The 19,152-nt window shown below is 31.8% G+C and overlaps 1 protein-coding gene across 1 annotated transcript; it reads right to left on the bottom strand.

Moving 5' to 3' along the window:
- Positions 1-2,045: 2,045 nt before the first annotated feature.
- On the bottom strand, positions 2,046-18,591 carry LOC134234011 (uncharacterized). Its single transcript, XM_062716071.1, has 10 exons — positions 18,485-18,591; positions 14,341-14,433; positions 14,065-14,146; positions 11,535-11,656; positions 9,576-9,791; positions 9,277-9,411; positions 7,049-7,180; positions 5,474-5,515; positions 3,531-3,651; positions 2,046-2,262 (listed from the first exon to the last, which is right to left on the bottom strand). The coding sequence occupies exons 2-10, from the start codon at positions 14,366-14,368 to the stop codon at positions 2,247-2,249; spliced, it is 894 nt and encodes a 297-aa protein (XP_062572055.1). The 5' UTR covers positions 14,369-14,433; positions 18,485-18,591; the 3' UTR covers positions 2,046-2,246.
- Between the last annotated feature and the right edge of the window lie 561 nt (positions 18,592-19,152).

Genomic DNA, 19,152 nt, shown 5'->3' on the forward strand with positions numbered 1-19,152 from the left:
TGATTTAGTCTAAATATTCTATTTTGATATAAACACATGTCCGTATCATTTTTAACCATTTTCTGACTGTATTTAGAACTCATTTTTTTGAGTATGGCTCTCCTTTACTGGAATATGTCAGATCCTATGATTTCCTGGACTTATCTCTTCTGGAAAGGCGTTTTTTTTCAAGTTTGGAAAATTAAACAAGTCAAAGGATGACGGAGCTGGCAAATATTACTAATGAGACAAATCATTAACTCTCTGTTTATCCCTAAAACACCTTTACCCTTCAGGGAGTGTGGGTTTGGACGCTGTCCTGAAAAAAAATGTTGTACAGGATTCCTGATTCTGGTAATTTCCTCTCATAAACCTTTCAGTTTTTTGCAAAAAAATTGCTCTCTAGATTCCTCCAGAAGTTGAACTACCTCCTTGAAAAAGACTTTGAACATCAGGACCACTTATATTTAAGAAATTGGCTTACAAACTGTCTTTGTCCTCTTGCAGTTCTTTGCTCTTTTCAGACGTTTACTGTTTTTGTTCAGTGCATCTTGTTGTAAATTTGTTTTTGAGGGTTTTAAGCAATGGATTCAAGTTTCGTTATCTGTTTGAATTTCAGACAAATACGGATTACTACAATTTCTGATTTTTAAAATAATTGATAAGATTTTCTTACACGCTATCGTTTTCACTCATTTTCCAAAACATAGAGTGATCATTGAGTACTGAACTTTTTTACTGTCAAATGTTTCTTTAAATTAGAGTAAATTCCCCCCAAATTGATGCATGACAAATTTGCTTTGTGTCTAAAATCAATCAAATATCATAAGTGAAAATTTGTTGAATTTTGGCAAACAGAACATCGGCTTTTGTTAGTTTTTGTCTCGAAGGACGGTACCCATTTTTGATGTCCATTATATCATTATTGTTTATTGAAAAAAAACCACCTGTTTTAAAATATGTCTATAAAACAGACATTGGGTGCTGTAAACTTCAGAAATTTCAGTGAATATTTCTTTGGGATTCTTAACAGGTTTTACAACAGCTTTAATAAATTTAATTTTACTCTAGTTTACTGATTCTTTATTATTCATTTTATATGCAGTGTCTCGAATATCCCTTGTTTCTTAGCTTCTCACAATGAAAATATGCGATGAAAAGTGGTTAAATACAGTGTATTCAATTCATTAATGATACAATTACGAGAAAAAGTCAGGTTTAATGCGATATGATAACTGTGTTGTATGTCATAGAGTTAAGGACATTCTTTATTAAACAGCCCTCGTATACCCCGAGCCATCGAGTACAGGGGCAAAATAAGTGCTGGGTATACATTTATGTTGGTCATGTATTTTAATACGGATTCAAAATGATCTAACGTGTGGTTTTCATTCTAGATATGCAAATCCTTGGTATTTTATTTTTATTTGCATATGAAGTGCACTAGCAAACCAAAATACTTATCTTTAAACTGTCAAATACTTCTTTAAAACAGTTTTACTATCCTTATAACGATGCCTATAAAATTTGCTATGTGTCTTTTTGTTAATCAAACAGCATCGGGGATAATAATTTGAATTTCGGCAAACAGTACATTGGTTGTTGTAAGACATTGTCGCCAAGGATGGTTCCATTTTCATGCCTATTCTATCATTTTTTACAGTGAGATTCACTTGCTGATATGGCTATAAAACAGACATTGGTTACTGGAAATTTAACATATTTTAACTAATATTTCTTTGGGATTCTTTACAAGTATTACATCAGCTTTAGTAAAGCGTTTAATTTTACAAATGTACTCTTGGTTACTGATTCTTGACAATTCATTTTTGATACACTGTGTCGAATAGCCTTTGTTTTCCAGTTTCTCACAATGTGATGAAAAATGGTCATATAAACTGTAATCAATTCATTAAAGATTCAATCATGAGAAGAAATCAAGCTTTAAGTCAAATGATTGCTTAATTGTTTGTTATAGAGTCCAGGACATCATTTATTGAACCTCTCTAGTATTTTGAAAAAAATAAATACTTTAATGTAAATAAGTTGACTATAAAACGATCTAATAGATATGTTGTGCTCAATTTATTGAATTAACATGTACATCACTTCTCGAGCAGTAGTCTGTATAACATTTAAGCTTCATTCTGTTACGGTATCACTCGATCTATTTATGTTTTAATTAACGTATAATAGTAGATACTTGAAGTTGATACAAAGATTTCACAAGTTATTATCTGCAGATGTAAGATTACACAGTGATTACATCAATGGGTTATTTCCCTGAAATATATAAAAACATATTATAAAAGAGAAAATCATAAGCCCTGTCATATCGTGTAGAATCGTTTACGTCTTAGAAATACTTTCTCATCTTGGCGTTTTTAGCTCACCTGAGCCGAAGGCTCAAGTGAGCTTTTCTGATCAAAATTTGTCCGTTGTCTGTCGTTGTCGTTGTTGTCGTAGTTGTCGTTGTTGTCGTTGTCCTCGTCGTAAACTTTTCACATTTTCATCTTCTTCTCAAGAACCACTGGGCCAATTTCAACCAAACTTGGTACAAAGTATCCTTGGGTGAAGGGGATTCAAGTTTGTTCAAATGAAGGGCCAGGCCTTTTTCCAAGGGGAGATAATTATGAATTAGAGAAAAATTAATGGCATTTTTAAAAAATCTTCTTTTCAATAACCACTGGGCCAGGAAAGATGAAACTCATGTGGGATTATCCTCAGGTAGTGTAGATTCAAGCTTGTTCAAATTATGACCCCTGGTGGTAGGGTGGGGCCAAAATGGCCGATCAAATTTTTACATAGGAAAATATAGGAAAAATCTTTAAAAATCTTCTTCTCAAGAACCACTGGGCCAGGAGAGATGAAACTCATGTGGAATCATCCTCAGGTAGTGTAGATTTAAGTTTGTTCAAATCATGACCCCCGAGGGAAGGGTGGGGCCAAAATGGCCGATCAAAGTTTTACATAGGAATATATAGGAAAAATCTTTAAAAATCTTCTTCTCAAGTACCACTGGGCCAGGAAAGATGAAACACAAGTGAAATTATCCTCAGATAGTGTAGATTCAAGTTTGTTCAAATCATGACCCCGGGGGGTAGGGTGGGGCAAAAATGGCGGATCAAATATTTACATAGGAACATATAGGGAAACCTTTTAAAATCTTCTTTTCAAGTACTTCAAAGCCAGGCTTCGTTATATTTATAGGGAATCACCCTTAGGTAGTGTAGATTCAAGTTTGTTCAAATCATGACCCCCTGGGGGGGGGGGGGTAAAATTCAAGCCCCCCCCCCCCTCCGGCAGTTTACTTTCAGTTCTGATTTGATCTGTGTTTTTTCCTAGCCAATTGCTCAGGTGAGCGATCTGGCCCCTGGGCCTCTTGTTCTTTTAAACCTAAGAAACTAAACACTCTTTAAAATATGTTCAGAAATATGTTATTGAATTAACGTATTTTTTTTCTGTTCGTTGTTTTTTTTTTTAACAATTAATAGTTCAATCGTGAATATACTTTTAATTTACGGTGCAAAATGTTTCAATGGTCTCTATACCTGTGTTGCCCTGATCTTCTTTTTTGAAAAAGGAACATGGCGACAAATCCTACCGACACACCAACTGTTAAACCTGAGAAACTACATCCGACTGTAGCGAAAAGTACATAAACCATTTTGTCTAAAAAATAAAGTTATATATAGAAATTAATTAACGACTAAAACTGAAGGCATCATTGAAGCTGTGTTTGTACATTAACTGCAAAAAGTCAACAGGACATTGTCTTAAAAGTATGACGTTCGATTATTCCTTTACTGTACATTTTTATAATATACGACTAATAGATCCAATATGCATATATATTTGGAAGAGATGAAAGAACAAGGTATGATTTTAATACAGATCTTGCCCTGTGATTTTCCTAAAGATGAAACTGAAGTAAAAGATGAAAGATCGAGCTTTCTTAATCATTGAAACTCTAAGCAGAAAATTATTCAAATCATTTTCTAACACGCATTTATTAATGTTTATTGTAACGTCATAAACATGTACATTATCCCGTATTTTCTTAAAAAGTAGAACAAGACACCAAGTTTCAATCGAATTTTCTTTCAAATAATATTGTCTACAGGCATCGCCCACAAAATTTTAAAGATATATGGTCTTTTATTGAATTTTGCACAACATATCCAAAACTTAAAGTGGTTGAATATTTTTTATACATTACGAAGATATACAAACTGAAGCAGATTTTGAGGAACGTCTCGTCTGACCTTAAAAAAAAATCTACAGAATGATTCAAATGGGTCCTAGAACAACTTGTGTAAAAATAAAGAAAATTGAACCAGTGGTTTCAGATATATTTGTGATAAAAAAAAATTTCAATGGCAAAAAAACTAAAAGATTCAGTAGAGGACGTCACAATATTTGACCTTTGACCTCTTGATATGACCCTAACCTTTGTAGTACATAAAAAATGGAGACGCCGCATATATGTGTCAAAATACCAGCCTTATACTATTCATGGAACAAAAGTTGCACTGAATTTTATAACAGACTGTTACGTGCTTGTTTATTGCACTTAAATAACGTAAACACATTCCAATATGTAAGCCCCCAAGTCACCAGTATATAGGATTCATTGCTTTTTCACAAAATATGACGCAAACCATCGTCTCAAGCCACGGTCCGGAGTCCGCATTTAGCTCTCTCCTACCCGTGGCTATTTGATCACAACAACTGTCGTACTTTTGAATATTTACGCCACTCTATTGTGACGTCATATTCAGTCAGTGGCAAGTTTTGTTTACATAGCAATTGAAATCAACAACTGACGTCAACAGTATACAAGAAATATTTTCTATAATACGATTGGACAGTGAAAGGTCGCGATAAAGTTCATCATCCGATTATGCTTTACTCGCATTGGTCAATTTTTCAATGAGATACAAAAAATTTTCTCATCGTTCATCATCCGATTATGCTTTACTCGCATTGGTCAATTTTTTAATGAGATACAAAAAAATTTTCTCATCGTTCAACCACGGCCAGAATAGGAGAGGATCGTACATGTTGGCCGTGGTTTGCGACGATGGACGCAAACATGCGAAAAACTTACTATTTTTTCTTACAGGGATCATTCATTGTTGTCAATATAGTATAATTATTCCTTTTTCTCCAATACTTTTTAAGAATGGGCTAAAATAGAACCCACTGGTGTTTTGTCCTACCTTAAGCCAGTTTCTAAATCTTTTTTAAAGTATTTAATTTTTGTGGGCACGATAAAGCTAAGACCATACCTTTTTCTTTATAGGAAAACATTTGATAGCTATTTTGATCAAGAGGTACCAGCTCTTAATTATAATTATGAATAACGTTGGTTTCTTTAATGTCCTTAGATGTTAAAATATGTTTAGGAAATTGATATATTTTATATATCAAGGTTCATTTGGAAATATAAAAATGTAAAATGCATCCCATGAAAAATATGACTTTGTATTACCTTTGTAATATTTTTTGTCTTGTTCAACTTGCTTTTGGATTCCTTGAAAAGAAAAACGGACAATTTCAGTTCCAATACATCTAATATAATTCGAAGCACTGTTAAGGCCTATTATGAGAAATCAACGGAAAATAGAAGTGCAAAAAGTGGGACCTTTTTAAAACTGAATTTATTTTAATTAGGCTGTTTTATTATCACAGAACTCAAATACTTATGGAAATAGCATAGTATAACCCACTCTATACAGTATGAATTTAAGTTTGGTACCATCGATGGACAGTCACGTGATGAATGCATAGTTAGTGTACTGAATGTAGGTCATGAACAAATTTCAATATCGCAAGGGAATACCCTAGTTGACATTAAAAATTCAAGCTATTAATTGTTTCTGCATACTTTGTAGTTTCTGAAAAGTGCTGCTGCTTTGAATAGAATTTGCATTGTAATACATGTAGTTAAATTTTCAGGTAAATAAGCCAATGTCGAAATATTTTTGACTTTCACCAAATATTTTGTGTACTTATAAAATCACGCCCTCGATTTAAAGAAAGCAGCAGCACTTTTCAATTTTATGAGGTATCTCATTGTGAAATATGTGTAACCTGCACATAAAAACACGACATAATTAATAAAATACATTCTCTTGTTAGTTAATGAATAATCGCACTAAACAAAGGATATACATCGGTATTAATCGATTATTTAAAACCTGATAAATAATATTACGTTTAATAATAAACGCATTTTTTATTGTTATGAAAAATTCCTCAATCTGATTTAACTAGCTAAGTTTTTAACTAAGTATTTTAAATGCATTGATAAGTTTTATTGTTGTTTATTATGCTAATACAGTTAAACGTTGCAAACTATTTCATTTTCAGGTATAATGAGAAATACATGGTATAATGAGAAATACATAAATGTCATATTTTTGTGTGACGTCACAGTAAACTTTTCCCGTATCAATTAGTAACCGCCCCCTTATTCAATCCTTAACAATGCTGCGTTTCATACTACAACTTCCTATGATTGCGCCAATCCCTTTCTAATCAACTCTTCCCCGAACCGCCCCCACCTCTAGATCCGCTCATGCTTTTCTTTTTTTTTTCAATACGCCGTGGACACAGATTCTCTTAATAAGCTTTTTAATCATAAATTCAAATTTTTTTTAATCAAAATTCTTAAACCTCAAAGCGTGTAGATTATTTGAAACAAATATTCATTTATTAAACAAAAGATAAATAAAACACTGAAAAGTTTAAATATATATATATATATTTTGAAATTTGAATTTTTTAATATTTGTAAAAAAAAAAAATCTAAAAAGTTAACATTTCAAAACGTTTAAAAATTAGAAAGTTTGTGTTTTTAAACTTAGATACATGCATTAAATTTCAGTATTCAAAGTCGGTTTGATTTTTTGAAATTTAAAAATTTGAATTTGTGTATTAAAAATCTGTAAAATATATTTTACTTTAAAAAAAAAATTAAAACAAAATCAAAGATCGCCAACAAATAATTCATTTAAAAAATGTACCATGTAACCCTGTAAAATACGTCTTCTTCTTTACTAACCTCTGTAACATACTTTTTCCTTGATGTCATATAGGTGACCAGATTTACAGGAGCATGTCTGGTTTATTGAACAAACTCCGCCATAAAAAGCACACTGTGCGCTATACCCGCATTGCTCACCATATTTAAGACCTTTAAAAAATGATGATGTTAACAATTCTTTTTTTTTTGTATTTTGATATTTAAAAAGAAACATTGATAACAATAGGCCAATGTGCTAACTTGCTCACATGAACACTGTCACTAGGAAAACGACTTAAATAAGTTCAGTATTGAAAAGTTTGAATACATAAGTGGTGGCGATTTACTCTTGAATTGAAAGGGAAACGAGGGAGTATACAATGTAATTAGATCAAACATGAATCTTCACCATAGAAGGATGCTTGTATCTTCCTTTCTGTGGCGTTTCTTAATTTGAACAAACTTTAATCTACACTACCCGGGAATGCTTACATATTGATATATCCAATTTTGGTTTTGCTGTTAGTGAGAAAAAAGAAATTAAACAATATTTTATATCTTCCTGGGTAGAAATTTGATAGTCCAATGTATACTTGCCCTACCCAAGCGGGTCTTTTAAAAAAACCTGAATCAACACTACCTGAGGATGATTCCACACAAGTTTCATCTTTCCTAGTCCAGTGATTATTGAGAAGATTTTTTTAAAGGATGTCATTAATTTTTCACTACTTTTAAATTATCTCACTTTGGGAGAAGTCCTGGTCCTTCATTTGAACAAATTTGATTCCCCTTCACGCACCTTGTTTCAAGGTTTGTCGTAACTGGCCCATTGATTCTTTAGAAGAAGTCAGAAATATTAAAAGTTTACTAACAAAAGGACAGACAGACATATACTGACACGCAAAAGAAACGCAACCAGTAGTGATATACAGATGTTTGATTTTTTTATCTAATGATTTTCAAAAATGAATACATTAAATCTAAACTCACTTTTCAGAACATCAGAGATTTGATAAAAACGTTAAATGTTTATCTTTTTACTTTACTAAGTAACATATGATAGTTAAAATACCCCCTTCCAACCATTTAAGTTGAATGTGCAAGACTGCCCTAAACAACAATTGCAGCTTAATTTCTACGATACAAAAAGGTTCATCAATATCGAGATCTGAGCGAAGGAATAATTCTTAGCCATTTTTAAATGCTTTTTTTCCCAGATAATTAGGTCGAATTTTCTCTAACTTAGAGCAGTGTAGCCACCCTTGGACTTCCGGTACAAGGGCTGTCCTTAATGCATATGATACGTAAGACCCAGTTGAGGCGTAATGTAGTAATTTTTTGCATCAGCAACTCTCCATCACCTTTACATTGAAATTTTTCAGCAAGAGCAATGAAAATGCGTACTTAAGCCATTTCAAAAAGCCTTAGTATCGTTACGGGAAACAAAAGGAGAGTTGTTTTTGAATATTGCTGCATTACTAATGATGAACAGTTAAAACCCTTAGAACTCCATTACTTTGCCAAATGTTTTGTTGAACATGTAATTTTTTTATTTCTGTTAAGAAGACTCAAACTTGACATCCGGTTATGGTATGAAATCGTTCAACCGTTAAATTACCGATGTTTATCAAATTAAAGATATCCATAATTTTAAGATACAAAATTCTTTACTTTACATAATTTTTCCCCCTAAAGTAGAGTGTTGCGTTTCTTTTGCGTGTCATTATATAACGTGATGAGAAATGCTCACTTGAGCTTTTACCTTAGGTGAGCTAAAACGGACAACACATACAAGTAAAACTTGGAAATAATAAATATGAGGTACCCTGACAAAAATACAAGTAAGCTACATGTATAGTTAACTATACTTAAATTCGGTTCACTTTAAGATCAAAGCATTTTCGGAAAGGTTTTATAGTGAATCAAAGTGAATTCTACGAATTCCAAAATATTTTATGTTATTTTTTCAATATCAATACATTTGTCAAATCAAAAGAAAGTATTATTAGCATGTCACATATTTTCTAAAACTCTTATCATTGTAATGCATCTCTAATTAAAGAAATATTAAGTTTCTGAAATTTTTGGTGTAATTATGTATAACTTATTAAAGAAATATTTAAGGTCAAGACTTCATACAAAATGCAACATAAAAATTTCATTTCAAATCAAAGTAGAAAAGTATTTACAGTAATAACATGTGAAACTTTCGTAAATTATAGCATTAGGATTTCTGTTTGTGCTAAATGCAAATAATACCCACATACCAGGAATACAATCAAATAAATACTCGATGTATCCATCTGCACATACACAACGACTGTTTGAGGAACATTTTAGACGATTTGGAAAGCATTGCTCGTCATAAATACATGTTTCTCCAAGTCTCGATTGTGTCTTCTCTACAATATAATTCAAAGTATTATCTACAGACATGTCTGCAATGTTGATCATTTTATTATTATTTTTTTTTGGGGGGGGGGGATCTAATGAATTAAAGAAACAACCAAACTTAAAAAAAATCTCTGATTATTTTACAGGAATACTCAGGCTTTTATAAACATACGGTATACTCTGTAATCACAGTCTCCATCAATATCGAATCTTATCGAGCTGGATGGGTAACCTCCATACCAGTAACAGCAGTAATGAATCAAGAAAGAATGGAACCCTGGTTTCTTCTCTTTATAAGGCCTTGATGCTGCTTTATCATGCAATCTCCCGTAACAATACCCTCGTTGAATAGCTGCAATCGTACAGGGAATCGTGCACGTTCTTATATCTGCAAAATTAAACCATTATGTTAATATTAATTATCTGCTGATATTATATCTTACAACAAACATTACGGAAAAACAGAGGAATTATTTATTATATATAACATATATAAGAGCCCTTAGGTTTGTAAGAATCATGCATGAAAATAATATGAATCATGATAAATATAGTACGTACGTACATTGACTGCAAAGTGCTAATGATACACATAAGGCTATTAAAATTATATACAAAATAAACTGATAAATGCTAATAAAAATGCAATATCTCAAAATGACAGAAACTGGAGAACTTAAAATTAAAACTATTCCACTTTGCCATAACAGCTTTTAAAAATTATTTTTGTTTACTCTGTAACTTATGTTGTAGACTGATCTGCCATCACGCTTACTACATGCAAACAAATGAAACTAACCTGTGTATTTTTAACGACTTGCGTTCATTTAATTTGTTATTTTGGATTTTAAATGTATGTGTTCTATGATTAAAACGCCGATTAAAGCGTAGTTGCGAAATAAGCTACTTAGGAACCCATGGGATTTCTCTTCGTTACACTACATTAACGGAGAGAAAATCCGTTGGTTCCGATGATGCGATGTAAAGAGTTGATCCTTACATCGCAGATTCGATTGCAATTGTGGGGCGTGGAAACCGGTCCTTCGGATGAGATCGTATAAACCAAGGTCTCGTTTCTCAGTATGTGCAGGAACGAAAATTGACCCTTCATTGTTCAATACCCCTAAGTGCCGATTATAGGTCAAAATATGCAACCCTCCATCGGCAAGTTGTGGCGTCAAAATATGAGTGTTTTTTGTTTTTGGAAGACTTTAAACAAGAAAGTACAAACAAACAACAAACATTGATATATCATTTTTATATGTAACACTGACCAAACTGATTCAAAGTTCAAATGCAGGATATACACATTTAATTTCTTCAGGGTTATAAAACAATGTGAAAAATCTCTTAATTTTATGTATTTCTATCTAGACTAAAACCATATATAACAACACACAAACAACCGGTTATTTTAAGCTGAACTTTATACAGAGGTCTTAGTTTTTGTTGTTTTTTTCCTTTTTTTATTTTTGTTTTGTTTGGTTTTTTTAAATTGTCTTCATTGCGTATAATAAACGTGAGACATTTATTTATGTACATATTGCATAAGTTAAAGTCAATGTTAAAGTAATACGATAGAGGAATTGATTTTTATCATAAAATTTCTCTATATTGCTCTAATATCTCTAGATCTCTCTAATATAGAGATCTCTCTATGTTTAAGCAGTACCACCTTTAAGTTTCTAGATAAGGTGTGTGGGGAATTACAGTGAATTAGAAATAAACTTCCCATAAGATATAGCTGACATGGAAACATTTTTTCCCTAGGATAGCTGACATGGAAACATTTTTTTCCACAATTAATGTTGATTTTCCCAGAATAAACAAATACTTTTGTTTAATAATTGATGTATGAAATTACCAAGTGTGGCATCTTTCAGATATGTGTAAAAATGCACTATATTGAATGAAATATCAGAATAGTTTTTCTTTGATTTTTCATTGTAAGAGCAAAAACAATTCATAATGAGATAGAAGACGAAATCAGTGGAGTCATATGAAATGTCTTAGTCTCCCCTAATTCCAACCAGATTTATGCCTTTGCTTGACTGAAACAACGATCCTGTAGAAGACATATTATTATTATTGTTATATTTTCTTTTCTAAAAAAATATATACAAAAAAGTACCTCGATATGTTTCATTGAAGAAAACATGCGTAGCATTATTCATGCCATTGACATACTTATTCTTGTATGAACTGCATTCTTTTAAATGATCTAGAAGAATTAATACGTCCTCAGCGCACATCCTGACAAAATAAAACATTCGTCCGAAGTAATAGCAGATATATCAATTAAAACTTCTTTAAATTTTACTTATAAAAAGTCTGCTGAGAAATAGTTGTTCATTTTCAAAATGTTGCGTCATATTTGATAAATATGCAGAATATACTGGAATAATTTTAACTGATCGTGTGGCTTATCAACATAATGCGATATATGCATGTTGTGTGGCCTTTGTTTTCTCTTGGTAATCAAGTAAAGTTTAAGAATTTTTGTTTTACAGCTTAAAAATTTCCGCTCGCTCCATAGTTAAAATTATCTGTTATTTTTTTTTACATAAACATGTAAGTACAAAATTTATGAACCAAGAGAAAATCGATGTTCAGCCAAATGAAAGAGCAATGGTAAAGCGATTTTCATATTCCTTTAAATTTTCACCGTTTCAAGAAATAAATATTGCAATAGTTTTTAATTTAGATTTTTAATATTTTACCCTTATTTTCTATTTGTATCGATGAAAAACATAAAAAAAACTCACCTGTATTCTAGATAATGCATTGCTTGTAATTGTCCATTAAAATCAGAATAAGATTGTTTTTGATCGAATTATCAGAAAAGATAAATATATTGACAGTGTGTTGCAGGAAATCCTACATTTATGTCAGATTAAAAAGAAACTGTTGGAGAAAAAAAAAAAACACATAGGACTCGTAACACAAAGATTGCTAAGTTTTTGTCTTGTCTAGGGATTACGTAGCAAGTTCGATGTACTATTATAGTAAAGTCATTCATACATATATGTTCAAATTTTTTTTTATGTTTCACTTTATCTTAGGAATGAATTTTATAGCTATCTGAGTTATTCTGTTACATTGGGTGAAGAGGTTAACGCCCATAAATCGCAAATCGGTTTTTAAAAATTCTGAAAACTAGTCCAGCCCAGGTCATATCAGTATACATGGAGTAGAAATAAATTTCTTTCCTTAACATTTAATTTTCCATTTTCAAACATTGAAAAAAATATTAAACAAGATGTCTGTGAGCTAATGCTCAATGGTAATACCCCCGCTCTTATGTGAATATACACTGTCGTGTTAATATATTTATATAGTTCTATGTTCACTTAAGTAAATCAATGTGTCAAAGTGTTCACTATTGTAAATCAAAGTTTTCATATTGTCAACGTGTTCATTATTGTAATAGTTAATTATAGTAAACTATAGTTAACTATTATAGTAGTTTTTTGTTAGGGCAAATATGGGCAGACGCACGGATTAATAGGAAGTTGACTTCAGATTCATACAAGAATAAATCCAACCATATTATATGCCTCAACAAAGTATGTGCTAAAACTTCAATAATCTGTAATTTTATGAGAAATTGCTGAGAAACCTGCAAAGACAATTTGATTTGTCATATATGGTACTGACAGATGAAGATAAACAGAAAGTTGACATCGGATTTGACCAAAATAAAATCCACTATATAGAATGTCTCTGCTAAGAATGAGATAAAATTAAAACCATCTATGATGAATATTCGCTGAGAAAACTGCGAAAAAAATTTGTTGTGTATGGGACGGACAAATGCACGGACAAAAAAAGTTGACAATCAATTTAAACATAATTTAATACCACATTATGGCATTATGTCTCAGAAAAAATGTGCTAAAATTTCAAACATCTGTGATGGATAATGCTGAGGAAACTGTAACAAAAAATTGTAATGTACATATATGGAAAAGAGAAACGGTTTTAACAAAAGTTCACTTGCTTCATCATTCTCGCATATATGGCACAATAACCGAACCTTTATCGCATGTATTTGAAATCAACGCCCTTCTGCATTATGGTCTTAGGCTTACGTACAACCTTAATATTACGACCCCCTACTGCTTATATGTGCGATTAAGACTTGCGAACACTTTATGTTACGATTCCCTACTGCTTACATGAATGTGCCAATGGCAAATATCCCTAAACCAATGAAAGATCTCCTAGTAAAATTGTTTTCATACTAATTGTTAGTCCATTATTTATACACTGAATGGATGACGGTTTTTCCGTTATTTCCCGATCATGACAAAGAGCACATGGCGGGATTGACCGGTCAGCAGGGGATGCTCACTCCTCCATGGAACCTGATCCCACCTCTGATGTTCTAGAGGTCAATGCATGCTCTGCTCCTATTCTTTTTTTATTATTTTATGGACTTTGATGTTGAATACTCTTCGTTATCTCCGTATCCTTCATGATTATATTAATACTGTACATTTATGAATGGATTTCTTCAAATATTAGAAATATTCATAATATATTACAAAAAAAACCCATTACATGATTTGATTTGCTTGATAATTATTTGAATAAAAATACGAAGAACGGCCTTATGGATATCCCTATTAAATTATTCAGCACGAAACAAATTCACTTACGTCTGTGGCGTAGATCCGATAGCTTTGAGGGTCAAACTGCTTTGGAAGGAGCAAACACATAACAGACCGCATATGAAGAACCCTTAAATGAAAAAGCAATGTTTATTATATGTATAATCGAAATAGAATACATTATATCAGACAAAATGAATATTTTGACTAAATAATTACTGATTTGTGTATTCCCATGCACGTTGATCCAAATAATATTTTTATAACTTTATTATTTACATTAAGTCGATATTTTAGACTTTTATTCTTTAAAATAATGGATACCTGTACTTAATGAGTTCTGAAAGGTCATTTCAGTGTTGATAAGATAACTCCTCCTAATCAAGATCCTTTATAAATGAGACATTTCTTGATGTTCTGAAACAAACGTTATTCATGTTATTCTTCAAATGTTTTCTTTACGAGGGTTGTCCGGTAAAATCGTAGACAAGCTTCATGTATCTAGATTAAAAAGTTATGATCGCTTCCTAAAAAAATTTTCACTACTCTTTAGTAGTAAATTTTATCATCAATATATAACACACTTTAAATATTTAAATGGATTGTGTAAATAAATAAATTATGAAATTTCATATTATATGTTGTGTTGCTTTACGGCGCACGGATGGTAGTTAAGTAAATCAAGGGATTTTATCGATGTACGTACTAGTGATTCCCTTCATTCCTATTTTAAATAGTCGAGTGAGGAATCAATCTCACATATACAATGGGCCTTCTGAGGATTTGTTATGTATTTTTGACAGTATTCTCACTATCATCCAACAAAATGGGCAATCTTATAGCGGCAGTATACAGTAACAACGTCTTTTGCAATTGCAGTATCTGTTCGTCCGTATATTATGTTATCTCATACCAATGGGCTCAATCAAAAAGGATACCACTACGAAAACTACGAAAACGAAAAATGTAGTTATTTTCTTTCATATGTTTATATGTCCAAACTTATAAACTTATACACTTATATGCTCTCAGCAAATCAATCGAGGAATGGATCACACTGATAAGTGGAAGTAAGAGAATTCCATGACTCTATGTTTTTGATACTAGATTGGCAAAACAAAGTATCTATGATCAATTCATAAGGCTAGCAGGGATATAACAAGTTAATAGGGGATCCTACATATGCCTCTGGAATTTCCAGGGGTCCCATTTTATGTCTGTTTTTCAAATTTGCATTGCTTTAATGAAATGCAATAACTTTTTGCTTTCTACATATACACTTTTTTCAATGGTACAGAAATGAATTCCACCTCAGTTCATGTCTAAAAATTGATCAAAAGATTGGACCTTCTGTGAAGAGTAAGTGCTAAGAAAATTGCAACAAAAATATAATGGTCAGACAGACACAAAGACAGACAGGGACACAGTTACGCATTCCCTTCTCTCGAGCGGGGGTATATAACAACGCAAATAAATCGTGCTGCAGATAAGAAATTTTACTAATACAGCTACATTATAAAGCTGAAAAAGATTCCAATAAATTTGGCTGTAAATTTATTATTTGGCTGTAAATTTCTTTGGTTTACATATCTGTATGTTGGTTATTATCATGTATGTAAGGAATGCAAGCAGCTGATTCTAATATCAATACAATATTACAAGGTTCGTGTAAATTGCGCCGTTCTTTTCTAAATGAGTCAATTACCAAGTGCAGTGAACCTTTTCCAGATTTAAACGACGTTAGAACATGTTTATAATAAGTCATTTTTAAAAAATACAATTTCGGTACATGAATTTAGACGAGTTCAGAAAGCTTATAAATAACCCGTTGATATAATGGAAGGGTAGTGGATGTTTAAGCTCCATAATTATGAATTAATCATCATAAATTGCTCATGCAAATTTCTCTATCTGAAAAAAAAAAGATCAACAGTGATGAATGTATGATTGTTCTTTTCACCAGTGTATATAAATCTGAGAAACATTTTTTTATAAACTTATCGTAAGTCCCAGGACAAATTAATGCAATATTAATGCACATAATTGCCATTTATAATGTCATTAAGTAAACAAGCCAACATATTTCTTGGTTTCATTTCACTTTAATTTCCTAATATTCTTCACCTTACATGATTACAAGAATCACCTGAAAGGTAATAAGCATTATTTAAAAAAAAAACACTGGGTATTCGATTCAAATTAAAAACTAGAGGTATTGTGAGCAATTGCAATGAGCTGAAAAAATGATACCCCCACCTCCCGTATGAGTATGATGGCAGTGTCAATGTTTTGATGAGGAAAACCCAAAATATGTGTCTAATCAAAAAATAATATGCGAGTGGTTGCACAATGTCAATTTGTAATAAAATTTTTTAAAAGTTTCCTCAAATTTCATTCAGTGGTATGAGATAGATATGAGATTGCAGCCCCAAAGCGTAACATAAAGACGTACATCTAGACCTACGGACGGACATACCGATTACTATATACCCTCCCGCTTTTCAAGCGGTGGTTTACAGTGTAACTAGAGGTATTGTTAGCAATGTGAGCCTACCATATGAATATAATGTCAGTGTCCATGTTTTGCCATGAGAAACCAAAATATGTGTCGGATCAAAAAGTAAAAACAGAAAGTGCACAATGACATTTTGTATTAAAGATTCTCTGAAAATCTCATCAAATATTAATCAGTGGTATAAGAAGAGTTGAGGATAAGAGATGGGTACCCCAAAGCATAACAGACGGACGGACGCACAAACAGCTAGACGGACGGAGGAACATACTGATTACTACACTGTATATATTCCCTCCCACTTTTCAAGCGGGGGTATAATAAAATTACCGTTGCTTCACTGTAATGTTTTGCTAAAGAATAGACTTCCTGCTCGTTATCATTTTAACTGTTTCACTGGTGGGTCGTAATATTGAATAAAGACTTCTTAAGTAAGCGAACATTGTCAATTACTTACATGTACAAACGAGGTACTTCCAAACTTACTTCTTTAATACATTTGCAACATTGACAGAACAGAAAATACGCAAATACGAGGGTTGTTCGAAAAGTTCGTGGACTCCTGTCATATCTTTTTTATTTAACGTCATATGCAAACCAATTTTGGTAGGAATATTTTAACAATAAATCCAAATGGTTTGTGTTTAAAAAAATTAATATATCATAATTAATTTCAAACCACTCCAGAATTTAAAACTGCAAAAATCGGATCGCGGAGCAGGTCAAAATTTAGAACTTCACAAACAACACATGAAATATATATGGCACTGTCTGTAGTCATATTCTCTGTAAAAAGGAGCAAAAACGGGAAAAAAATCATAGACTTTGAAATTAAGGACTGTTAAATTGATTCATATTCCAAATTATGGCTAAATATTTTGATTCGTTTAGAAGATATAAATTTGGGAAATAGGTAATCCTTGAAAGCGGCAAAAATGATGACGTTGTTGAACGTTACAGAGCAGCACGTAACGATGCAATTTTGTGTTATACTCGGGAAAAAATCCTCAATAAATTCTAAAAATGTTAAAGGAATAAAAAAATTAAGTCACTATTAAGTCGTGCATGTGTTTATAAACTGTACAGGCGGTATCTGAGTGACAGAGACCCTGTATCGGACGAGGACAATCTGTGAAGAAACGGTTTATCTGATAAAATCTGATCAAGAACTTTAAAAATTTGGGACATCATGGAAAGACATAGCGCTTCCGAGTTGCTAATCTTGTAAAAGCACAGCTAAGTTGTAAAAGAAATTAAAACATTGACAAAGGAAATTATACAATGAAAGCAATTGTTAGAAAAATGAATTTCAAGTGCTAGAAAAGGGTTTTTTAATAAGTGATTATTGAACTAAACTGTTGAAATCTATAGGGATAGTCCTTTTAAGAAATTCTTGATGCTATGTTTTTGACGTTACATCGCCGTTAAGTATGCTCCGCGGGTACAAAACATGTTGATTTTAAAATGAAGTAAATTGATTTCTATTAAATCGAATGAAATAAAACTTCACTCATAAACAAAAAAAATATTTTTACACAGGATATTGAGCTTATTTTCAATTTCTTGAAAGTAGTATAACGAAGATTGACATCGTCCACGAACTTTTCGAACAACCCTCGTATATGTTATTATAGATATCAAATATTGCTTGTAACACATTTGGTTTTATTCTTAAAACGTATAGAAAAGTACATTTTATTTTTAAAGCTTATAGAACACTTTTTCTTAAAAGTTTAGCATAACTTGTTTATATATACATCCTCCATGTTTCCAAAACTTAAATTCTTTTATCTTTAGTATGGAGCAAGGCATATTATCCATTCATAAATATTTTTTATAAACAATATACACAATGAAGTGTAATAATATAAATGAATAGAAATGCAATGATGGCCTTACATTTTTCTTTATAATTTAGAAATGGTTTTGTCATGAGAAAGGAATCAATTAACTTACCTGTCTCTGATATTAGCTCAATATAGAACGGTGCTTGTAAATTACGTCTTTATTTTCTAAATATGCGTCGTATACCTAGCGCAGTGAACCTTATCGGGTACAAACTGCACGATGTGACATTTAAAAAAAATCTCAGTGGATCAATATACGAAGAAAAACATTTTAAAGCATGACAGATTTTGATAGTTGATTTTTTTAGCCACGGAAATTTTACCATTCACGTTAAAAGACAATAGAAGGTATATGTATTAAGAAATCTTGTGATTGGTCATCAAAATAAATGCTTATGTCAGTACTCTAAATTTTATATCGAAAATATACTCTCTATCCATTTTTTTATGCCCCCGTAAACGAAGTTTCGGGGGTATATAGTTTTTGTCGTGTCTGTCTGTCTGTCTGTCTCTCTGTCTCTCTGTTTGTCTGTTTGTCCGCAAAAACTTTAACCTTGCCCATAACTTTTGATAAAGTGGAGCTATGACTTTCATATTTCATATGTGTATTCCTTGTGACAAAACCTTTCTTTTCGTACCACCAAATTTAACCTTTTGACCTTGACCTTGGAGTTTGACCTTCTTTAACATGAAAATTTTAAAATTTTACTTTGGCCATATCTTTTGAACAGTAGTCACCAGGACATTTATACTTCATATATTTAATGTTTGTTCAAA

Source organism: Saccostrea cucullata, unplaced genomic scaffold, assembly GCF_032062105.1.
Source record: "Saccostrea cucullata isolate Sc308-1 unplaced genomic scaffold, CSIRO_AGI_Scuc_v1 ctg4003, whole genome shotgun sequence".
Classification (NCBI taxonomy): domain Eukaryota; kingdom Metazoa; phylum Mollusca; class Bivalvia; order Ostreida; family Ostreidae; genus Saccostrea; species Saccostrea cuccullata.